General features: G+C 50.0%; 1 protein-coding gene across 1 annotated transcript in view; it reads right to left on the reverse strand.

The window, feature by feature from the left end:
* The window catches only part of LINGO1 (leucine rich repeat and Ig domain containing 1), a 75,622-nt gene extending 54,136 nt beyond the window's left edge, over positions 1-21,486 (reverse strand). Inside the window, exon 1 of the mRNA XM_035112587.3 lies at positions 20,336-21,486. Coding sequence (XP_034968478.1) covers positions 20,336-20,341 — 6 coding nt within the window. The 5' untranslated portion in view covers positions 20,342-21,486. The remainder of the gene's footprint in view (positions 1-20,335) is intronic.
* Between the last annotated feature and the right edge of the window lie 3,752 nt (positions 21,487-25,238).

Raw genomic sequence — 25,238 nt, forward strand, 5'->3', positions numbered from 1 at the left:
AAACCAGCACTTTAGGGACAGAAGGCAGAGGGGCAGGCAATAATTGCAGCTGTCAAAAAAGAAATGGAAAGAGGAAATGAAGGATGGGTTGATGGAGACAGGACAAAAATGGTGGAAGAATAAGAGCCACTTGAGGATGTAGAAGAGAAAAAAGAAAGACATCCTTGGTCCATCGTGGCCAGGATTGTCACCATCAAGGATGGGAAACCCCAATAGCATCATCTGGCCCTCCAGATATATTTAACCGGCCCTCAGGACTCTTCTCAGGCCACAATCCCTCCTCGGTTGCACCCCCCTTGAGTGTTTCTGCCTGGCTGGAATGCGTTCTTGAACTCTGACAATGACTCCTGCTTGTCTGAACAGAGGAGAAGAGAGAGGGGTGTGTTTGGAAAGGAGCCAAACATTTAAAGCACACAATTTTGCTCAAAGAATCCTGGGAACTGTAGTTGGTTAAGGATGCTGGGAATTGTAGCTCTGTGCTGGAAAACTACAGTTCCCATGATTCTTTAAAGGAACTCACATCTTCTAAACGTGAATTGGAGGTGCTTTAAATGTATCATATGGACCTGCCCTTAAGTGTATAGTTGTTTGACAACTCAGCAAATCACTCTGCTTAGTTTCCTTTTAAAAACAGTATTACAATAATTGTTCCTGTTTCTCATTGTTATGCTATCGTGGATTGTGTTTTGTTTGTGTACCACCTTTGATTCAGTAGGATGAAGTGAGGTTTTGCAGTAGAAAAACAAACAAACAAACCATCTGACATGTGTTGGCTTCCACTCATTCAGGATCCCTGGTCAGCTATGGAATAATTATATCTTTGGATGATTGACTCTTTGGATTAAGAAAGGGGATAGTAAGGCTTTGGAGGTGGCTCTGGCAGCTGTTAAAGGCTGAAAAAAGGGAAATGGACTGTGGGCCAAACAGGACTTCATTGTTAAAGGCATTTTTGCATTCAACAAACAGGTTTTTCAGAATGCAAGTTGCATCAGCTAGAGAGGAAGGGGACTGATAATTATCAGGATCTTAGCAGGTGTGGAAGGAACATTTAACTCTTTACTACTCTGCTTGGGTCCTGAGGAAAATTCCCCCTTCAAAGCAAGTACGTATAGGCATTAGGAAATTTTCTGTTTTGGTTGCTTTTCTGCTTTTACATGTTTTCATATTGCTGTTTTATTGGTTTTTACGTTGCATTTTTGCTCCAATGATATACTGCGCTGCCGTGTTTTTCAGACTGTACACTGCTTAAGAGATTTTATTTTATTTTTTACTATTAACTTGCTTGTAAATGCCTTTATAAAAATATATAAATAAAGCTGGCAGTGTCCTTTGAAGCAGGGAGCAGAAGACAGAAGGAGATGTGGATTTGCAGAAAGGGGAGCTGAAGAAAGCGTACGTAGTAGCCTGTGGATCAAGAGGCAGCCAGCAGCAATTACAGTCTGCAGAGCACAGGGAGGAGCACAAGGGGTCTGGGTGGATCAGCCCTTGGCTGTGGCTTCTGCTGCTCTTGCAGCCGTTGCAAGCTGGCCGCCCCATGGACATGGTGAGAGCCAGGAAGTGACCATGGCTGTAATGGACATATGGATCCAAGCTAAGCTATCAGCTCTTTGGCTGCAACCTCCTAGCTCTGCTTTCTTGTGGCATTTGCATTCAGAGTTGAGAGCATTTTTTGTCCATGGACTTCCCAACAGCTGGAAACTGAACGCAAGGCCATCCTCCACTTTGCCAGTACTTTGGGAAGCCCATAGGTCAGCAACAGAGTGTCTGCTTAGCATGCAGAAGGGTCCAGAGTTAGTCCCTGCTATCTCTGGGGAGGGCTGGGAATGTCCCCCTGCCCAAATCCCTGGAGAGCCCCTTACAGACAGAACTACTCACATTAAAACAACAACACCTGCTGCTATTGGCCACTCTGAGTTGCTGGAAAAGAGCAGGCTGCACATCAAAACCAATCCATAAGGAGTTTATCCTGCCCTCCCTCCAAGGAGAAAGGATGGTCCAGGCCCCTTTATCCTCACAACAGGCCTGCAAAGTAGGCTAAGCTAGGAAGGAGCGACTGGTCCATGGTCACCCAGTAAGATTGCATTGCTAGATTGTACTGGGCCTGGTTATTATGGGCTGAACTTAAGACTTTAGCCTGCTCTTGTGGCTACTTTCATTTTCTTATGCAATTGTGTGTGAAGCGGTTGATCAAGAAACAGCGTCTTCTTCTGAGCCTATGAAAAGAAGTAACCTTGTGTTATATTTTTTTAAAGGTTCTTTTTAAACTGTAGAGATAAGAAAAATCAGGTATGTCATCCTATGGTAAAATTACTTGTAGTGAGCAGAGGGCCATCATAGAATCATAGAGTTGGAAGAGACCACGAGGGCCATCCAGTCCAACCCCCTGCCAAGCAGGAAACACCATCAAAGCCTCTGCTTAAAGACCTCCAAAGAAGGAGACTCCACCACACTCCTTGGCAGCAAATTCCACTGCCGAACAGCTCTTACTGTCAGGAAGCTCTTCCTAATGTTTAGGTGGAATCTTCTTGCTTGTAGCTTGAATCCATTGCTCTGTGTCCACTTCTCTGGAGCAGCAGAAAACAACCCTTCTCCCTCATCTATATGACATCCTTTTATATATTTGAACATGGCTATCATATCCCCCCTTAACCTTCTCTTCTCCAGGCTAAACATACCCAGCTCCCTAAATTGTTCCTCATAAGGCATCGTTTCCAGGCCTTTGACCATTTTGGTTGCCTGAAAAGGCTGTTAGGCAGGAAGGCTTTCCTCTGCCTCTACCGATGGAGACAGTCATGCCTCTGGCGAGCTCTAGTGCTCGTGTCATCTCTGTGTTGTGGCATCGGATTGGCCATGGCGCGATCAGGATGCTGAACTAGGTGGGCCATTGGCCTGATCCTGCAGGTTCTTCTGACATTCCACTTTTAAAGCCATCTGAGTTGGTGGCCATCACTGCTTCTTGTACTTTGCTGCTGCGTATTGTGCTGATCGAGACCATGCTTGGGACAATGTACCTTCTTTCAGATCACCACTCTTTCTTAGTCACAGGACATTCCATGATCCTGGCAGATTCCCTGACAAGTGATTTTCTGCCTCCATGACCCAGTGGACAGATGCTCCTGGCCTTCCACAAATCCCACTTATCAAATAGAAAAAGCTCCCCACTCTCCATATAGTTTATCTTCCATTCTCATGGTTGATGGCGCTTTTTTTTGCCCTCCACTTTCAGGTGTTTCTTTGTCCTAGTCCCCCCTGCCCCCCCTATCTATAATCCAGGGGAAGATGTGATCATTTCCCTGTGCTTGGCTGTACCCATAACTAACAAGGCATGACCATGCAATACACAAGATCTGCTTTCCGATAGCTCTCCGCATACTTGTCCAGACAGTGTGGCTGTTCATGGGTATCCAACCAGGGAAATCACCCAAGAGGCAGCATCCCATGACTGGAGGAGAATTGGAAGGTAGGCTCCAACAGGCCCTTTTAAAAGCATCCTAGTCCTGTCCTGTCCTGTCCGAGCAATCATTGACTCACAGTTGTGCCCCGCCCCCTTTTTAAAAAAGCCTTTTGAGGAGACGCAGTCTTAAAAAGTGGTCAGCATGAGTCATTTAGCATTGCCCTTCTCCAGGATCTCTGGGGTCTCTGAAAGGTAATTGTTACAGACAAGGTCACCAACCATTTGGGCCTGCCCCCCCCAACACCCCTCCCCACCTTCCACCATGAGCTGCAGGAAGGGGGAAATTTGGGTTGCACTCTCATGTACCCTCCAATGTCCCTAAATGAAAATAGGAACATATCTCACTCCCCCACAACTGACCATACTTGTGTGTCTCCCCCTCCCTCCACGGAGCATTTCTTATCAAACAAAGGGCAAGAACCACTTCACCAAAGGGACACACGTCCTCCAGCATCCTGAGAAAACCCCTTAACCCTGGCTTGGGTAGATTTATGGAAAGAAAAACACACACCAATAAATTAATTCTAGAAAGGGGCGAGATTAGACGAGAACACACAAAGCATTTTTTTTAAATGGAAACTCCTTGTGCTCCGCTCCCCTTCCCCTTCCTTCCTTCCTTCCCACCCACCCATGCACCCCTGCCCTCTGCCTGCCCATCAGAGCTAGCGTGTCGTGTGGGGCTGGGCTACGGCTTCCTTGCCTGCTCCCCAGCAGCTGCCCAAGGGAGGAGGCCAGCGGAAGCAGCAGTGGCCATGGAGAGGCAAGGGGAGCTCCCTCACAGCTGCTGCTACTACCACCATTTGGGACAAGCGGCAGCTCTTCCTCCTCCCTACGTTTGGCAGTGACACTGGTGGCAGAAAGAGGGACATTTCAGGATCAAATCGGAAGCCTGGGTGGCTTTTGTGATTTTGGGACTGTCTCTTGAAAATTGGGGCATTTGGAGGGTATGGGCTGAGTCAACACTTAGCTATCATGGAACCAGACCACTTGCCCACACAGAGCCGTCTCCTAAGCGGCACTTGCCAATCTGTTCCCAAAGGCATCTCCCAGGCAGCGGGTGGAAAGGAAGAGTTCTCTCTGGGTCTGCCTTCCAGCAAAGCCAAGTGACACTTAGCAATGAAGAAAAGAAAAGAAAAAGAACAACATCCTGGTTCTTATAAGCCAATCCAGACTTTCAGACAGGAAGGAATCATGACCTTGGGATGTCACAGACCACAGACTTATTGTGGAAAGATACTAATGCATCTCCTATCCGAGGCGCGGGGAGGAGGTTTGTGTGTGGAATCATGTCATGTTGCTGTATCTCCAATGCCACATGGATTTCCACAATCTATGTTTCTTGCAAATGTGGCACAAAGCTTCTAAAATCCTATCACTTTTTACCAGACCACCGAGAGCTTCATCTAGGACCTCCAGTCTTACTTAAGATCATTTGTCTTCAGCTGAAGCAGTGGAACATAAGACAAGGGGGTGCATTGACATCCTTTGCAGGGTGTGCCAAAATAGGATGGGGCCCCTTTGCTCTTGGTCTCTTGCTCCCGGGCTTGGCACTGGTGGCCACAGGATCCTGCACCATTGGTGGTGAGGAAACTCAGGCCCAGGGCCCAAGGCAGCCCTCCAGGCCCCCTTCTCTAACCCTCAGGGTTCTTCCCAGGCTACACATCCTCTCCCCCTAGGTCACATTCTTCGCTGGTCTTGCTTCACACCCCAAGTATTTTTGTCTACAATGATAAATTAACATTTGTTGTGGCACCTGCTTTTACCTCCACTACCACTGGCGTGTTGTCCTTGGAAGCCTATCCAGAAGGGAGTGTGGCCCTCAGGCTGCACATTTCCCCCACCCCTGCTTGACAGTATGCAAAGGCACCTGCGTGGGCAATGAATGAGATAGTGCACCCCTGACCTAACATTTTAAGATGCAGCAACTGTAGCTCTCTTCATTTTGGCATTTCAACATCCTAGAGTAGACCGCACTTCTTGTATTCCACAGTCATTGGTCCACCCACCTCTGGTGCACCAATTCAGATATCCACACTGGCTTGCTCTGACCCTTTCTCCAAGGTATTTAGCTTTTGTTCATATGCCTGCATTATTTCTATTCCCCCCCCCCTACACATTGCAATTTTAGGCCTCCTCTTTCCATTCCGCTTTCCCTCTCCTTCCCTCTCCCTTTTCTTTCTCCATTTCTTCAGCGCAACATTTCTCATCTCCATTTCACGGTGTCTTCCTTTCCCTTCCTCTATCAAATCACTAACCCACGGCACCCCACGCAAGAGCCAGGCGGCAAGTGCAGGCACCTCCGGACAGGCAGGCTCCCTCCCTCCCCGCTGGGCAGGACAGCGGCTTCAGTCCCTTGCCAGTAAGCCATGGAGCAAAGGCGAGAGAGAGGTCAGTCGGTGGGGTGTGTGAGAGGAGTGCTTGCCTGGATGAAGGGATGTGAGAATGAAGAAAGTGCCCCATGGAGGAGGAGGTCTTGCTGCCATTGCTGCTGCTGACCCAGATCCACCCCGGGCACCCCTAGAGGCAGCTGCCTCCTTGATCCTTGCCCATCCTGGCTTATAAAAAGCTAGCCGGGAAGGGCTGGGCAATGGGTTTCACAGGTTGGTGAATGCTTCTCTCTGTGAGCGAGCCTTCCCAGACCCGCTGAAAGAGAAGGTTATTAAACCGCTTCTTTAAAAAACCATCTTTAGATGCGGCCAATATAGCCAACTATTGCCCAGTCTCAAATCTTCCATTCTTGGGCAACATGATTGATCGAGTGGTTGCTGAACAACTCCAAGTACGCCTGGAAGAAGCAGAACATTTGGATCCCTTCCAGTCGGGATTCAGGCCTCATCGTGGGACTGAAACTGCCTTGGTCACACTGGTCAATGATCTTCGGTGGGCTAGGGACAAGGGTGAGAGCTGTTTCCTAGTTCTGCTGGATCTCTCAGCAGCTTTTGACACCATCGACCATAACATCCTTCTGGACTGTCTAGAGGGGTTGGGAGCTGGGGGCACTGTCATACAGTGGTTCCGCTCCTTCCTCCTGGGCCGTGTTCAGAAAGTGGTGGTGGGGGATGAGTGTTCAGACCCCTGGGCTCTCACTTGTGGGGTGCCTCAGGGTTCTGTCCTCTGCCCCCTTGCTTTTTAACATCTACATGCAGCCGCTGGGAGAGATCATCAGGGGGTTTGGGCTGGGTGTTCATCAGTATGCGGATGATACTCAGCTCTACCTCTCTTTCAAATCAGAACCAGTGAAGGTGGTGAAGGTCCTGTGTGAGTGCCTGGAGGCGGTTGGAGGATGGATAGCGACTAACAGATTGAGGTTGAATCCTGACAAGACAGAACTACTGTTCTTGGGGGACAGGGGGCGGGCTGGTGTGGAGGACTCACTGGTCCTGAATGGGGTAACTGTGCCCCTGAAGGACCAGGTGCGCAGCCTGGGAGTCATTTTTGACTCAGCTGTCCATGGAGGCGCAGGTCAATTCTGTATCCAGGACAGCTGTCTTATCAGCTCCATCTGGTATGCAGGCTGAGACCCTACCTGCCCGCGGACTGTCACGCCAGAGTGGTGCATGCTCTAGTTAATTCTCGCTTGGACTACTGCAATGCGCTCTATGTGGGGCTACCTTTGAAGGTGACCCGGAAACTACAACTAATCCAGAATGCGGCAGCTAGAGTGGTGACTGGGAGCATCCGCCGAGACCACACAACACTGGTCTTGAAAAACCTACATTGGCTCCCAGTACGTTTCCGAGCACAATTCAAAGTGTTGGTGCTGACCTTTAAAGCCCTAAACGGCCTCAGTCCAGTATACCTAAAGGAGCATCTCCACCTCCATCGTTCTGCCCAGACACTGAGGTCCAGCACCGAGGGCCTTCTGGCGGTTCCCTTGTTGCGAGAAGCCAAGTTACAGGGAACCAGGCAGAGGGCCTTCTCGGTAGTGGCACCCGCCCTGTGGAACGCCCTCCCACCAGATGTCAAAGAGAAAAACAACTCCCAGACTTTTAGAGGACATCTGAAGGCAGCCCTGTTTAGGGAAGCTTTTAATGTTTAATAGGTTATTGGATTTTAATATTCTGTTTGAAGCCGCCCAGAGTGGCTGGGGAAACCCAGCCAGATCGGCAGGGTATAAAAATAAATTTTTTATTATTATTATTATTATTATTATTATTATTATTATTATTATTATTATTATTATTGCCTCATGGACCTGGCTGTGGGCTTCCCATCATGGGCATCTGACTGGCCACTCTGAAATCAGGATGCAGGACTAGAGAGGGGCCTTTGACCCGAGTCACCTGGGCTCTTACGGTTTTATGAAGCTGACATAGTTTTCTAAATCTTTAAGGTGCCACCTCGCTCTTTGCTGGCTCTCCAGACTCCTGGCAGTAGCAGCAGCAAATCCCTGTCAGGTGGGAGTACATGAAATGAAAGCGTAATGATACACCAATTTCCATGTTGTCGAATGAGGGCGACAAGCAAAGAGGTGCGGCTCTGAGGTTAATATGCAGGGGATAGCGGATAAAACTTCCCAAAGCCATGAACTAACATGGTCAAAACTGAAGTGTGTATACCATTGACCTTGCAGATCATGTCATGCAGTAGTAACTGGAAGTGCCACCAAATAAATTACATTATAGATACAGATGTTCTCATCAATGGCCAGGACATCTGAGAAGATGTGAGGACAACTTATACGGCTTTCTTGTTGCTTGAGGTTAATGGAGTTGTATTTATGCATACCAGCATTGTCATAGCTGCAGATTTGACATCACTGCTGCCATTTTTTAGAGGCTCGTATGATTTTAATTTACTTTGTTAAACCTCTGCACTTTTTCTGCGGATCTTTACAGTGTTTAGTTTATTGTTTCATGTTTAACCTGTTACTGAATGGAATATTCTTGAAAGAGTTATTGAAATGGGTTGTTTGATATGCCAGTGATATTTCTTTTGCTATGTGTTACTGCTTATTACCTAGTTACTGTACTATTCTGAAGCTGCCTTGGGTGCAAATTCTCTTGCAGGGAAGAAAGGGATACAAACTGAATTAGGACACTCAATGGCTCCCAGCCAGGCTGGCTCTGCTCCCCCTTCACTGTCAGGCATTCAGGCCCCTGAAGACCAGGTGCTGGGACTCAATAAGTGGGGAGAGCACCACTGTGGGGCTTCCCATGGGCATCCGGGTGGGTGAAAACCAGTGTGGCGTAGTGGTTAGAGTGTTGGACTACGACCTGGGAGACCTGGGTTCAAATCCCTACTTGGCCATGAAGCTCCCTGGGGTGAACATGGGCCAATGACAGCCGCTCAGCCTGACCTACCTCACAGGGTTGTTGAGAGCATCAAACAGGGAAAGGTTTGAGCTCCTCGGAGATAAAGCAGGATAGAAATGGGGGGAGGGATGAAGTAAGAAAGAACGTCCTTATGACACAAACACTTTTTTTTTACACCCTGGTCTGGTTTGGATGTCTTGACTAATAAAAAATGCCAGGTAAAGGTGTGTGCTGGTGAGGTGCTTGGCTGGGATGGGGAGGGGGGCGGATGTGGCCTAGGAGGAGTTTCAAAGGCCAAATAGAAAGATTGGGGTGTGTGTGTCACATTTGATCCTCAGGCATCAGGCTCACCAGCCCTGACATAGTGTGCTATACTCTTCCCAGAAACTCAGAGTAAGCCCCCTCCCCACAAATGTTTCTGCCCCCCCCAAAGTGAGGCTATAGGAACCTGGGAAGCTGTCTTCAGGGCAGTCTCAAGCAGGTCGGGTGCCCTGGTGCTGAGGGGCGGAAATCGCTCCAGCGCCCCCGCCCTCACAGGGCGCAGCATGGTTTCCGTGCGGCTTTGCTGCGCAGCGTCCTGCCTACCGGCTCGGCGCCTTGGCGCACCGCACCCCTGGGAGTCTACCTAGAGCCAGCCCTGGCTGTCTTATACCGAGTCAGGCCTTTGGTGCATCTAACTCCATATTGCCTGCACAGCCTGAAAGTCGCCCTCCAGGGTTCGAGGCAAGGTTCTTCCCTAGCCCTACCTGGAGATGCCCCTGGGAAGGGAACCTGGAACTATTCTGGATGCTACGCAGGTGCTCTACCTCTGAGCTACAGCCCTACAGCAATCAGTATTGATTAGCATATGCAAATAGCATGCAAATCTGTGCCATACCTAGTGATGCCCAAGGGAGAAGAGACTAGCAGGTGGCTGTGCTTTGCATCCTCTGCAAAGACAGGTCAGGGAAGGATGAAGCAGAAAGACGTCCAAGTCAGATTCATTCCTCACTGTTACATAAAGATGGAGTGAATCTGCTGGCATCACTTATTCCGGAAAGGAGGCAGTCCAGGGTGTGGGCTTGTGCACAAAGGCCAAAAAGGGGTGACTTGTGGACCATCAGATCTGTAAGCCTTTCTCTGGAGCTAACTGCTTTGGCACTTCCCACCAAGATAAAGAGCGATTTCGAAAGCAAGACACCCTCTTCTCTAGCCAGTTTTTTTTTTAAAAAAAATATATATACTGCAGAATATGTGGGCTATTTTGAGCTGCTCAATACTCTTTTTTCCTGATGGAATTTTATGTATGATTCCAAAGCTGGCATACTTCTATTCCAACATTACAAGAAGCCTTGGACATTTCTGATGTGAGATCTGCTGTATGTAAAGAGGGCTGAACCCTGGAAAGGGCAAAAGACTGGATAAAAGAACAACTGATGATCAAATGCTGTTAAAGGCATGGGAGCAAGGGCCAGGAAAATAGTTGGCAACCTTAGCCAGGAAATAGCCAGCCCTTCACATACAAGCCACACTCTTTTTCATAGGGTCAGAATAGTAGATCCAGTCCATCGTGACCCTGACTATTAGGGCAGGGCCACCTCCAAGGCAGCTGCATTACCCAGTGGCTTGGGTGATGTTCTGCCGATCCTCGAGTCTCTGGGATTTCACATGTGGGTCCCTGAACATTCTGGAGAAGAAGGAAAGGGAAGCTAAAGAATAAAATAAAAAATTATTTCTTTGGAAGTTGCAAAACAGGAGGGCCTAAGCTATCCTAGCCCCACTCTGTAGCGATGAGAGGTCTCATCTCTCGTTCTCTCTCTGCAAACTATTCCTGAGTTATTTCCCCATTTATAGGCTGTTTCTGTGGAGCTGATGGCCATACTCCCAACTGGAAATTGGCATGTGGAGATGTTTGGCTGTACAGAAGAAGTGGAGGTGGAGAGTGGGGGGGGGCAGGATATACACCCCAAGATTTCTGGGAGAAAAAGAAATGCTTCCTACCACCATCGTTACTATCTGAGACAATGGTCCCAAATCATTTGGGGCCACCATCCCTTGGTTCCATAAACTCATCCCCAGAGCCCCCTGCCCTACTCTACAAAAAGCACTATTGAGAATAGAAGTTTGCACAATCTACAAAGGAAGAAAACAGCACAGTGAAATTCAAAACACAAACAATTAATTGCACATTTATCTAGCTGAAACTAGTTTAATTTGTTAAACTAAACTGATGAGCTTGATCCAGGGATACCAGCTTTTCAAAGTCAGATAGCCATTTACACTGCCAGTGCCCCCCCTGCTGCCCCCTTGCCTCTTAGCCCTAAGTAATTACACAGCCTGTAGGAACCACTGATCTAAACCCAGGATTGTCCTGAAGCTGCAAACCTTGTCTGCTCCATTTTTTGCCCCTCTCCCAACTTGGGAAAAGGATTTGTAATTGATGCATTCTGTATGCTGTGTTTTGGGATTATACAGTCAATTAGATGATCTTTTATTATTACTACAAGGCATTTCAGTGACACCAGAGTGGTTCAGAGTGAAAAGGCACACAGGGTTCCTGAGCCTAGAACAGTTGTGCAGGAGGGAGAATTTTGGCTGGGATATCTCATCCCCCCCACAGTGCTGGGGTGGCAAAAGCTGTCATGAGCCAAAACTCCTTCTTCCTACATGACATTCACGACAAAATTCCTATCTTCCCAAAGCGTGTGTTCATAAAATTCTTACTCCTTCTCAAAGGTTTTATAAATGTGGGTTGGAGGTGACAAATTGGATTGAGAAGAGGCTTTTGACCCTCACCATTTTGCCCCCGGGGCGTGATCTGAAGGAAAGCAAGACTGCGCCTTCACTGAAGGGAATGTGGCCTAAATCTGTTTAACACCAGGATCCTACACAGCTCTGCATGTTTCCCTAAAATGCCCTCAAAATGTTTTGGAGCACAATTTCCCATCAGCTCCAGTAAGTGCAGCCCAGGGGCATGGGTGATATAGCCCAAGACACCTTGAGGGCACTGGACTGAAGAAGGATACAGGACTATATGCTTTGGGGGGGGACCTCAGGCCCATCCGCCCAATGCAGCCCCCACTCAATAGAGCGCTCAGACGGCAGACTCAATCTTGGGGGCGTGGGTTCGATTCCCACATTGGACAAAAGATTCCAGCATTGCAGGAAGCAGGACTAGGTGGCCCTCCTGGTCCCTTCCAACTCCAACATCCAATGATTCTATGAAATCCTCTCCATCTTGCTTTGGGGACTCTTGCCCTGGCCATGCCAATGGCCACCTCCGTTTTGCTGGCTGGAATATGTATTTCAGCTCTGGGAATTCTTTTGGCTCACCCAGACAGAGGAAAGAGAGGGTGTGAGACAATGTGTAGGAACTCATGTGGAGGCAATTTTTACATGTGTTGCTCCTCCCCCTTTTACCTTGGCCCCACCCACTGCTGGCATGCAGCCCCTGGAAAGTTCCCCACAAGGATTGGGAGCCTTTAGCCTGAAAAGGTCCCCCCACCATTCTTGAACTACTTTGACACCAGAGTAGGCCAAGAGCAGTCCACCAAAGCCCCAAAATCACGACTCTCCAGGCTAGCTGAAAGCCTAGTAACTGAAAATGCCCAAGACTGAACTTGGATCCTTCTGCACGCAAAGCCCAGAGCAACAGAAGACGAAAAGAGAATGGAAACATCTGCTCTGGCTCCTCCTCCTCCTCCTCCTCCTCCTCCTCCTCCTCCTCCTCCTCCTCCTCCTCCTCCTCCTTCTGTTTGCTATTTTAAAGCCCAGGGCTAGAGGCAGAATTGCTCCTTCTGGTAATAAAACCCACAACTGCTTAGAGAAAGAAGAGCGGGTTGTTATCTGGGATCAGGGCTACCACTTCCAAACCACTTCAAGACTACTTCCAAAAAGGCATCACAGGAGAGGTCTCGGAAGCAGCTGTATTAGCTTGCATGGGTGTGGGTGTGGGTGTGAGTGAGTGTGTGTGTGTGATGCTCTATACAGTAATCTAATGGATTGTATATTCGTTTTCCACCCTCCATCTAGGGAAGGAAGAGGAAGGACCACAGTTTGATGGCACACTTTTGGCAGGCTGAGCTGGGAAGGGCCTTCAGACAGGAGGTTCTCCCTGGCTGTGCTAAAAGCATCCAAGTGATGGACTGTGTGTAGGGAAAGTGGTAAAGGTAAAGGGACCCCTGACTATTAGGTTCAGTCGTGACCGACTCTGGGGTTGCCTGCTCATCTTGCGTTATTGGCCGAGGGAGCCAGCATACAGCTTCCAGGTCATGTGGCCAGCATGACAAAGCCGCTTCTGGTGAACCAGAGCAGCATACGGAAACACCGTTTACCTTCCCGCTGTAGCGGTTCCTATCTATCTACTTGCACTTTGAGGTGCTTTTGAACTGCTAGGTTGGCAGGAGCTGGGACCGACCAACGGGAGCTCACCCTGTCGCAGGGATTCAAACCATCGACCTTCTGATCAGGAAAGTGGTAGGATCTACATTTATTGATTACTAGCTGTACCTGGCCACACATTGCTGTGGCTCAGTCATGGGCCCCCTCCACTCAGCGTCCCCACCCTAGCCACATGATGTCGAGACATCCCTGTCTCTGGTCCCCCCGCCGTGTAACATCATCTTCCTCCTGTGTGACAGCAGACGGCACCCCGAGCGCTCTCTCTGGCAAATCCCCCCACCCCGTCCCCACCCATTTATCCTCCCGTAAGGCATGGGCCTCCTCCACTCAGCATCCCCGTTCCCCACCCCAGCCGCACACCCCTGTCTCTGGTCCTCCAGCCGCATGATGTCATCTTCCTTCCATGTGAGGGCACCCTGCCACATTCCTCCTCCCCAAAGGCATGGCCCAACTCCACTCAGCACCCCTGTTCCTCACCCCAGCCCTGTACCACAACCCAGATGTCATGACACCTCTTTCTCTGTGATCCCTCCCATCTCTTTGGACGTCTCTGGTCATCTTCCCTCCAGCTCTCTCTGCTCATCTCTGGTCATCTTCCACCCGTGTGATGGCACCCGTCAACCCGACCCCTCTCTCTCTTCCACCCGCACACCCCATGTGCATCTTAGGCCTGGCCTGCTCCCCTGGCTGTGCTATGCTGGGCAATGCCATGCTACTGTGGTGTCACAGGTAGTGACATCCTCAGTTGTGCTGCTTTGACATGGTTTTCTAGAAAACAAGTTCTAACTTCTCACAGGTATGACATCTGTCCAATCTAAGTTTATACAAACATCTACGTAGTGGAGTGGAACATTGTGTGAAAATTTCAACGCAATCGGTCAAGCAGTTTCAGAGGGAGCTGGATGTGTACGAATGGGGACCTTTTACATTTATATATATATATATATAGATGGAGTTTTGCTCCATGGAAAAACATTTGCATCAAAATGCCCCCCCCATGTTTTCTTTAATTGGGTAGATTGGGTAGATTTCAGCAAGATTTGGATAGCAGGTGGGATGCCTGATCAGCACTGGGCACTTCCCTAAAAACATGGCACACAGCAAATTCCTGCCACATACAACCTGAACTGACTGAGAAGCAGCCCTGGAGCTCTGAGAGAAACTCAAAAGCAGATTTTTACTTGGGTTAGGGCTGCCCAAGATGTTTTGCTGCCTGAGAAGAAGTGCAAGGTGGCACCATGACCTTCCCACATCTAGAAACTGACTGACTGGCAAGTGAATCTCATTTTAATATTGGTAACGGGACTGAAACCTTCAAAGACCTCCATCGCTCCTGTGGGCAGCTATTGGATCGAGAGACAGGACATGAATCTCCCTGCTTGGTCCTCTAGGGAGAAGGATGGAGCCAGAGGGCTTAGGAGGCACAGCCAGGGGGCTGCCTTCACTTTCTTCAGAACGTGATGCCTGGGATGCTGATCTCACCCTGCCTCAGAGCAGAGCCAGCCCTGACTTACATATGCAGATTGTTCCAGTGCCTGCCTTGTGGGCTGCAAGAGGCAGCTGGCTCTGCCATTCTGCATCTGGTCAACCAGATGCAGGAAAACCTAAGAAGAGCCTGGCTGGATCAGACCAAAGGCCTCTGTGAGGGGCAAGGGAGATCGCGAAGCCCCTCCCCTCCTGAGTTCCAGCCCAGCCCCGAGCGAGGCTGAAAAGAGGGAAAGCTCCAGCTCAAGCGGGGAAACAGGAAGTGGGATCCAAGGCTCTGGCAGGGAAAGAGAGCCATCGTCCCAGGTGGGACAGGAAGGGGGAAGGAAGGGGGGCAGGCCAGTCCCCCCAACTCCGGAACTTCGCAAAAGGCGTCGGGGGAAGAGGATGGGTCTCCCCAGGTTATTATGCTGGCGCAAAACGCGCCAAAAGCCACTGGGAGGTTCTGATTCAAGCTAAACAGATGGGTCTTTGTAAATAGCACTGCCATTAGCACTGTAAATACTCAGCACCAATAAAACCATAAAATGCAGAGCTGTGTAGAGTCGTTACTCTGAAGTAGCCTTCTCCAGGCACCCTGACAGCCTCGCATGCCCAGCATTCTGTTCCTACAATGGCCCACCAGATATGCACCTATGGGAAGTCCACAGGTAGCGCAGGAGTGCAATAGCCCTCTTCCACCCTGTGCTCTCCAGCAACTGCTATTCAGTTCATGGGGGTAGCATGCAGCCATCACAGCCAGCAATAACTGCTGAACTGTACCAAGCCAAAGAAAGCCAAGTAATACATCTGTTGATGCTGAATCAATTAGCTTTAGGCCAACCACGGCTGAGAACTATTAGAATCATTTACTGCAGGGATCCCCAAACTAAGGCCCGGGGACCGGATGCGGCCCAATTGCCTTCTAAATCCGGCCCGCGGATGGTCTGGGAATCAGCATGTTTTTACTTGAGTAAAATGTGTCCTTTTATTTAAAATGCATCTCTGGGTTATTTGTGGGGCATAGGATTTTGTTCATTATTTTTTCTTTCCAAAATATAGTCCAGCCCCCCACAAGGTCTGAGGGACAGTGGACCGGCCCCCTGCTAAAAAAAGTTTGCTGACCCCTGATTTACTGTATTCTTATGGAACAGTAATTGGCAGCAGCACAATGAAGCCTAAAGTCCCATTTTTCAGATGGGAAACATTGAGGCTCATAAAGCAGGCACAGAAGTGCAACCTAAGTATGAAATATCATTCCTAACGCTAGCTGTGTATGTCTACTACTCCAAGCTTCACTTTTCATGGTTACTCTGGTTCTGCTGTTGGGAGTCAGAAGTCCTCACCAACTATTTGCAAATTATCCAAGAATCTGCCAGTAGATCTTGCTCTTCCTTCAGCCCAAGATCAGCAATAGCAGGCATTGTGTCTGTCTCTCATCCTTCTAATTGAGCAACCCTTGCTAAGCATCCAAACATCACTGCAGGATTCCCCAGAGCAGCCTTTCCCCAACCTGGTGCCCTCCAGATGCTGTGCACTATAACCCCTATCAGCTCTGGCTCGCATGGCCAATAGGGACATAAGAGGAAACTGCTAGGAGCCGAGGGGGTCTTCACCTCAAAATATTTGACGCCCCCCCAAAAGTTGATGGACATTGCCATTCAAATGGTGTGCATGCACTGCATCATGGGATCGATTACGTGGGGCAGAGCTCCCCCCCCCATATTTTATTCAAGTTGTCACCCCTGGTTAGGGATGGTGGAAGCTGTAGGCAAAAAAAAATCTGGAAAGCACCAAGTTGTGGGAGGCTATCCCAAAGGCAGTCTGAAAAGCCCTGGTATGCCATGTAGTAGAATTTAAATTGCTGAAATGCAGTGTTATATTGTGGCCACATAATGCAATGCCATTCAGAATACAGCATAACCTGCAATAACAGCTAGTATTTTTGACAGGCAACTGCTTATGAGTTGTCATATTTGAAGCCTGCCAAAATCAAAAGTCTAAATAGTGCCCCAAGTTTCAAGGTTTCACATTCAAAGCGCAAATTCAAGGGCGCCTTCAGCATTTTTCTTTCAAAAGGAGCCTGGTGAGTTCTGGGGGGAAAGGTGGGTATTCATTTTTGCTCTACCAAGAGGTCCTTGGTTCATATTCTGCCTCTTTCATAAGCTCAAAATACTCAGTAGGTGGCCCTAGGCAATCCACTTTCTCTTTGCCTCAGTCGCCCCATCTGCAGTATGGGAACAATAATACCTCCTGCCTTATACAACTGTTGTAGGTGAAGTGCTCTGGACACTAAAAAGTAATATATAATAAACATGGGCACTGAGCTAACAACGGTTAAGCACTTTTAAATGTTATTTATTTCAATTTAAATACATGCTCTCTCGCCCATTTAATTCACCATTTGGTAGTTGCTGGATTGCATCCTAGGCATAGCTGCCAAGTTTTCCCTTTTCTCGCGAGGAAGCCTATTCAGCATAAGGGAAAATCCCTTTAAAAAAGGGATAACTTGGCAGCTATGATCCTAGGTTGGTGTAGGCATCATAGCAATAGCAATTTCTGTGCATTTCCAGCTGTTTTCACCACTTCTTCATGTCCTGGAGTCTCCGGGTTACTCTCCTGCATGTCCTAATCCAGTCTTCCCCAACTGGGTGAGGTTGACCTCTTAAAAAAAGTTTGAGCTTTTTCACTCCCAGAGAAACCTCTTATCCTCAGGCCAACGTGCCAAACTGGCCCACTCATATGAGGACTTGCCTGAGTCTTTTGCACAGATGTGCACCAGTTGCTGATGTATACACACACACACACACACACACACACACACCTTGTGTGTCAATGTGCTACATTTTCATTTGTCTGTCAGTTTCTTTGTCCAGAGGACAAGCAATCTCAAACAGATGAATACTCTGGTGATGGGGAGTTGGCAAGCTTTCAAAACACACAGAGCCCTTCTTCTCTGGAAGGGGGCTCTATATACAAACCATTGCCTGCTTTAAATTTCTGATGTATGTAGATCCAGAGTGGCTGTAGCAACCCAGTCAGATGGGCGCCATATAAATAACAAAATTATGATTAAAATTATTACTTGGAAGCTCAGAGGCAGAGCACAAACTTTGCAAGCAGAAAAAGTCCCAGATTCAGAAAAGGATCTCAGGTCCCCAGGCTGAGAAGGGCCTCGGTTGAAGCCTCCAGAAGCCACTGCCAGTCCAAACAGCCAACAATGCACAATGATGTACCATGAGCGAACTCGTCAGCTTTTAAGGCTCATGTCCTGGTGGGCATCTTCTGTTTCTAGGTGCCCCATTCTTAGTACCAGGACATGGCCTGGAATGCCAGAAATACAATCAAGGTAGTGCCACTGGGCATGTGCAAAGTCCCAAACCCCTGCAACCAGCCCACAGACAACAGAGTGTTGGGGTCAGATAGCCAAGGGGCACAACACCTTCTCTGCTCCTAGAAGGTCCCAGGTTCGATCCCTCAACATCTATAGTCCAGGGGACCAAGTGATGAAAGATTTCTTAAGTCTGAGATTCTGGAGACCCCAGCCAATCAGAGCCCATAGCACTGGGCTAGGTGGGTGAACAGTCTAATCTGCCATATGGCAGCTTCCTAAATGTGATTCCAATGCAGCTTAAAATCTCTGCACTGCACTGTGCTCTTGCTCTCCCAGGCTGCAACTGTTATGGTTTACATTTTTATTCTTTGGTTTCTACCATGTTTGTTATATTTGTACTTAACTAAATCAATAAGAAGGAAAGGGGAGGGGGGACTAGGGACCTGCTTTGATAGCAACATGGCCTTTAACTGCCTCCTTATAGCTTAAGACACCCAGGTAAACAATAACCTTAAACCCAGCTGGGTGCTGGCCTGGACACCCAGGGGAACTTTGCTTCCGCCGACCCTCCCAGTTACATCCAGCAGAAGGTGACCAATGTTCAGTTCCCAGCTCTCAGCCCAGGGGGCCAAGGGGCCCATCAGGGCAAACCTGAAGAGGCCCAGCCATTCACCCTGATGCCAGGGGGACCCTGTGCAGCCTGTTTCTCAACCCCATCTAAGTACCTCCCCCTCCCCCTGCTTCACACACTTCCTCCCAAAGGCGATAAGGGGGTTCAGGGGGTTATGGCTAAAGATGTGGGGCCAATGGCTGTGCAAGAGATGCAGCTCTCCTCACACGGAGACCTAAGCCTGGGCCACAGGGAAAGCCAGTGGGTGATTTTGTGGAGGGGTGGAGAGAAAGAACAGAAGGAAGGGAGGGAGGGAGACATTGTTAAAAAAAACCACACACCCAAAAGCCTCCAGCTCTGAGGCATCATCATTCAAGAAAACATTGTGCCTTGGCTGCTGGGGGGTGGGGAGGCTTTCTCGACTCATCCAACGCAACACATTCCTGCACTCGAAAAGGACTGACCCCCAACGACACCCTTTTCTTCTAGACCCCCTGCCTGGTGCGCAAACACATCTAGAAAGACAGAAAGAGAACGGACAGGTCTCCTCTGCTAACAGATCTGCCCCGAAGCACCCAGTCCCTATCCCTTTCTACAAGGCAGTCACACGCACAACCATAGAAGATCGGGACAAAAGAGAAAGGGACATGCATTGCATGAGAAAAGGCGACCCAGAAACGCTCACCTGGGACAAAAGACCCAGAGATGATGCAGAAGGGAAAGGCAACACCTCGACCCCCACCCCGTCCATTGCAGGATCCACCCAGAGAGATCTCTCATTTTTTACCATTTAAAACCCTCCTCCTTCCTTAGTCCAAAAATAATGCCACATAGGACCATTGTACACCCAAACATCAATTCAAGCAACACATACACAGCCCCACATCTGTTAACACGAACACACACCTGGCAAAGGTAAAGGGGGGGAAAGGCATCGCTAGACAATAAACACACCCAGATGTCACTCCCAAAGAACGCAGCTTATCCCGTATGTACCCCCCCCCAAAAAAACCCAACTATTCTCCTGGTGCATATATAAAATCAGCCAATGCTTACTAACCTCAGAGCAAATTCACCCAAAGCCAGCAGGCTCCATAGGGTAAACCCCGAAGACTCAGGGAAAGGGGGGGTGATAGTAGGCTATTACTGCCTTTTTAACAGCTAGGAGTACCGAGACTGCATGCTAGAAGGCAGGCTGTGGACGGGCTGGTGCAGACTGGCCCTCCAACACCAGCTCCCAGAGCAGACCCCCTCCAGCTCACAGCCGAACCCCAAACCCCTCACAATCCGGTGCACCCCCTTCCCAATCGAGGCAGGAGCAGCCCATCCGGTTCAATCAATCTGGGGGGGGGGGGACAAAACAAAACCCTAAATCACGGGAAAGGCAGGCAACCATTACCCCGAGCATCTCAAAAGAGCCAGGAACCCGAAACCTCCACAGCCCCCCGCCCTAATTCTGAAAAGGATAAATACACACACATCTCGAGCGGGAAAGGAGGAGCTCTCCGCCCCCCACCCCCGCACCTCTAGCAAGCTCTCCATCGCCACAGCATCGAATCTGGAGCACTGTGGAAAAAGGCAGCAAACTGAACCCCCACCCCACCCCAAACCCCTCCCTCCTATTAAGCCTGGCTCGGGTATCTCCGGCACCAAACCAGGCGACCCCCGCCCGCCCCACCACCTATTACAGCGGAGCAGCACAATCCCCCGAGCCGCGAATTATGCCTTGACACCCCCCCCCCCCAGGATCAAAATCCGGACCAACTCATCCCTCACCTTCGCCCCAACCCCGCCCGGACCCCACCTCCCGTTTCACCCCCCCCCCGGTCGCCCCTCACCTGCATCTTTCATGCTGGCCGCCCGTCTCCCTCGCCCAGAAATGGCACCGCCCGCTTCGCCCAGCAGCGCTGGCTCCCCGGCCGTCCTAGCTCCTCCGCGCCCGGCTCCACTCGGGACTCCGCGGCGCCTCGCCCTCTTTCCGGCACGACGGGGCCACCGCCCGGCCCCTCCCGCAGGCCAGCGGCGGGGCTCGCTCGTCTCTCGTCGGTCTGGAGGCGCTACTGGCAATTCCCGGGCGCGCGCGGCGCTCCTGCCTGGGCGGCGGCGGCGGCACTGCAACAGCAACGGCGGCTCCTGAGGGCGCCTGGCGAAGGGCAGGTGCGACGGCGCGCGGCCCGGCAAGAGCGGCTGTACACGGGGCGCGGGCGCCGAGCAGCAGGCAGCCGACGGGAAGCGGCGCGCGTCGCCCCGTCGACGCGCAAGCGGGCGGGCGGCGCGCTGCGCTGGGACCGTCGCCGCTTGGAAACGGGAGGGAGGGACGCGCGGGGAGGGGAGGGAGGGAGGGGAGCCACCGATCAATGGGGCCGCCTCCTTCCTGGCTGCAGGGAGGGGGCGAGTTCTGCTAATCGCCGCCGGAACAATCCAGGTGCGCGCGGAAGGGGAGGGGGGTCCCTGGATGCGATGGAGGGGGGACCTCAAAGGCAAGGCAGGAGGGAGCCAAGCGCGGGATCCATTCTCCGCTCGCTCGCTCGCCCTCTTTTTCCGCCGCCCTCCCTGCCCTCTACTAAGCCCGGAGCAAGCGAGGCGGAAGGAAGAAAGCCAAGAGAGCGGCGGGAGGGGCAGGTTGATTCTGGGTGTGGGGATCTTAGAAAGAGAGGGAGGTCTTCTTGGCAGAGATCTGCCTAAGGAAACGGTGAAGAGAGATGGGAGCGAAGACGAGCCTGCTGGATCAGGCCAGCATCCTGCTCTCACAGTAGCCAATCAGATGCCCCCGTGGAAACCCACAAGCAGGACCTGAGCACAAGCGCCCTCTCCCCTCCTGAAGTTTCCAGCAACTGGCCCTCAGAAGCGTTGCTTTCTCTGACCAGGGAGGCAGAGCAGAGCCATTGTGGTTGGTAGCCACGGAAATCCTTCTTCTCCATGAATTAGTCCAGTCCTCTGTGAAAGCCATCCAGGTTGGTGGCCATCACTGCCTCCATAGTTTAACCGTGTGCTGTGTTAATTCTCTAAACAGTCATCAGGTCTTCTCTGTTGTGAGAAGGAGGGAGAGTCACAGAAGCACCCAGTCTGGCTGCACACCCATGTTCTTCAGCGATGTTGGAGGGGTCCAAGACCCTCATGTTGGGTTGTCTCCCACAAAAAGGTGTGCGCAACCTTATTCAGAGTTTTGATACCCCTGAAATTCTAGATCTTCCCCTGCAGCAGCTCTTTGCAACTCCCCAAGTTACAAAGTTACATGCGTGTGCACGCACAAAACAACACAGTTTGCAGGGCATTAAGAACACAGCCCTGACTGGGCAGTGGGGAACTGAAATCAGCTAGACAAATGTTGGAGATTCTACTGGGATTGAAGGGGCCTCGGTGTCTCCTGCAAAGTGGTGCTTAATGATCAAAGGTGATTTGGGTGCAATTGCTCAGTTATGAGAAACAGCAATTGGGATAATTGGGAAATGGGGGCGGGAATCAAGTTCTAACTACATGGCCAGTGTTTTCCATCCACCTAATAAGAAATCCAAACTAAATATTTGCTTTGTAAATGGGATAAGGTGAAATTCTTGGAAGGGGCACATGGAGTTCAACGTTTGTTACGAGAACTGCAGCTGATCCCCTGGTCCAATGGAAGTGCCTGGATGAGCTATTATCAGCAGAGACATGGGAAATGCCTAATTTTGACAACAGCCATCCCAATCTGGAACTCTCCAGATGCTTTTGACTACAACTCCCATCACGCTCCATGTTGTGTAAATGTGCTGCCTGGGGTTGAAAGGAATTGTAGTCCAAAAACAGCTGGAGGGCACCAGGTTGGGGAAGGCTGTCATGCAGGTGGAAGCAAAAAATAGGAACATAGGGAGCTGCCTACAATCACCTTAAGCTATTTGTCCACCTAGAGATGTCGACTTTGACTACTTTCTCTGGGGTCTCCTGCAGAGAATGCATTTTTCATCACCTGCTACTTCAGGGTCCCCAAACTAAGGCCCAGGGGCCGGATGCGGCCCAATCACCTTCTAAATCCGGCCCACAGATGGTCTGGGAATCAGCATGTTTTTACATGAGTAGAATGTATGCTTTTATTTAAAATGCATCTCTGGGTTATTTGTGGGGCATAGGAATTCATTCATATTTCCCCCCCCAAAAAAAATAGCCCGGCCCCCCACAAGGTCTGAGGGACAGTGGACCGTCCCCCTGCTGAAAACATTTGCTGACCCCTGTCTACCTAAGCCTAAATAGAAATGGCAGGGATTGAACCTGGGACCTTCTGCATGCCAAGCAGCTGCACTACCACTCAGCTATGGCCCTTCCTTTAAGCTGCCTGTTCACCCAGCCCAGGATCATCTGCTCTGACTGGCAGCAGCTCTTCAGTCTCTGACAGGCAAGTCCTTCCCATCGCCTGACCAGTTTAACTGGAAATGCCAAGGGTTACCCCTGGGGTGTTCTGCAAAGTGTCTCCCCACCACCCCCTCTTTCTCTCTCTCATGTTAATCCCGTATGGTTGGGACGAGGGGACAAGAAGCGTTTTACTCTGCATTCATTGAAAAAAGGAACATGACATTTTCTGCACCATTTTATGGCCATGTGCTGAATGCTTAGAATACAAGGCAGGGCTGTGGGCTCCTTGTCTGCTTGCCATGCATTTCACTCTGCCACAGCCAACAACCCCCCCCGCCCCCCCCGGTTGTCTGCAGAGCAGGTGGCTCTAGACAAATGAAGCTCTCTCCATGCAGTCTGGATCTGCAGCCGGTGTGGGGTTCATCTTAAGAGATGAAGCTGCCTTACCCCGAGGACCAAACTGGTGGAGGGATGTTGATGTTGATGTTGATGTTGATGTTGATGTGTGTGTGTGTGTGTGTGTGTGTGTGTGTGTGTGTGTGTGTTTAAATCAATAGCAAGCTTGGGATGTGGGTTGGCTAGATGGGGATAGACTCAGTCAAGACTGGAATCTCTGGCCACGAGCTGGGATGGCTCTGCTCTGCTCTGCCTCCTTGGTCAGAGGCAGCGATGCTTCTGAAGACCAGCTGCTGGAAAACCACAGGAGGGGAGGGGGCTCTTGTGCTTGAGGGTTTCCCATTGGCAAATGGTTGGCCAGTGGGAGAACAGGATGCTGAATGGGGTGGACCACTGCTGATCCAGCAGACTTTTCTTATGAATCCTCTGCAACCATTTGCCCCTCCTGCAGTCCCAATTTGGCTCAGACATCCCCCAGGGCCTGCTATTGGAAATACAGTGGTACCTCGGTTTATGAACACAATTGGTTCTGGAAGTCTGTTCATAAACTGAAGCGAACTTTCCCATTGAAAGTAATGGAAAGTGAATTAATCCATTCCAGATGGGTCCGCGGCATTCGTAAACCGAAAATTTGTAAACCGAGGTGTTCGTAAACCGAGGTTCCACTGTATATATTGCTCAGGTCTTGCTCTCAGGCTTCCTACAGGTTGGCCACTATGAGAACACCCAGCACTATGAGAACAGGATGCTGGAGTCATAGTGCTGGGTGTTCCCCATCCATCAGAACTCTGCTTAGGGTCTCATTCTGCAAGGGATAATGATGCAAAAAATATTCTGCCTCATTTTGCCCAGAGTCAGACCCCATGTGCCTGGCTTGACTGGCAGCAGCTCCCCAGGACCTCCATTAGACCTGCTGTTTGGGAACATATTGAACTCGGGGCTCTCTGTAGACAAAACATGGTCCCTGCCATTGGGATGTGCCACAGAACTCAGAGGTAGAGCAAATGCGTTGACCTCTCTCTTTGTTGCATGCAGTGCTGGGTCTTTTCCTCTCTGAAGGCGGCCCAACTGAAAAAGAAGGCTGTTGACTAATGAAACTCTCCCTTAGTTGTCCCTACTTTATCTTAACTGATTATTTCATTCAACAGAAGTGATTTGCCAAATGAAAGCTCTCTAACAGTTCAAGAAAGAACATGGACTAATTGTTCAGAAGGAATGTGCTTTCTTTTCATTCTGTGATGATGATGATAATGATGATGATGATAATAATAATAATAATAATAATAATAATAATAATAATAATAATAATATTTATACCCCGCCCATCTGGCTGGGTTTCCCCAGCCACCCTGGGCGGCTTCCAACAGAATATTAAAATCCAATAACCTATTAAACATTAAAAGCTTCCCTAAACAGGGCTGCCTTCAGATGTCCTCTAAAAGTCTGGGAGTTGTTTTTCTCTTTGACATCTGACGGGCGGATGCCACTACCGAGAAGGCCCTCTGTCTGGTTCCCTGTAACTTGGCTTCTCGCAATGAGGGAACTGCCAGAAGACCCTCGGCACTGTGCCTCAGTGTCCGGGCAGAACGATGGGTGTGGAGATGCTCCTTCAGGTATACTGGACTGAGGCTGTTTAGAGCTTTAAAGGTCAGCACCAACACTTTGAATTGTGCTCGGAAATGTACTGGGAGCCAATATAGGTCTTTCAAGACTGGTGTTGTATGGTCTCGGTGTCCGCTCCCAGTCACCACTCTAGCTGCCGCATTCTGGATTAGTTGTAGTTTCCGGGTCACCTTCAAAGGTAGCCCACATAGAGCGCATTGCAGTAATCCAAGCGGGAGATAACCAGAGCATGCACCACTCTGGCGTGACAGTCCGCAGGCAGGTAGGGTCTCAGCCTGCGTACCAGATGGAGCTGATAAGACAGCTGCCCTGGATACAGAATTGACCTGCGCCTCCATGGACAGTTGTGAGTCCAAAATGACTCCCAGGCTGCACACCTGGTCCTTCAGGGGCACA

The sequence above is a fragment of the Zootoca vivipara genome, chromosome Z1, assembly GCF_965207765.1.
Source record: "Zootoca vivipara chromosome Z1, rZooViv2.hap1.1, whole genome shotgun sequence".
NCBI classification, from domain to species: Eukaryota; Metazoa; Chordata; class Lepidosauria; order Squamata; family Lacertidae; genus Zootoca; species Zootoca vivipara.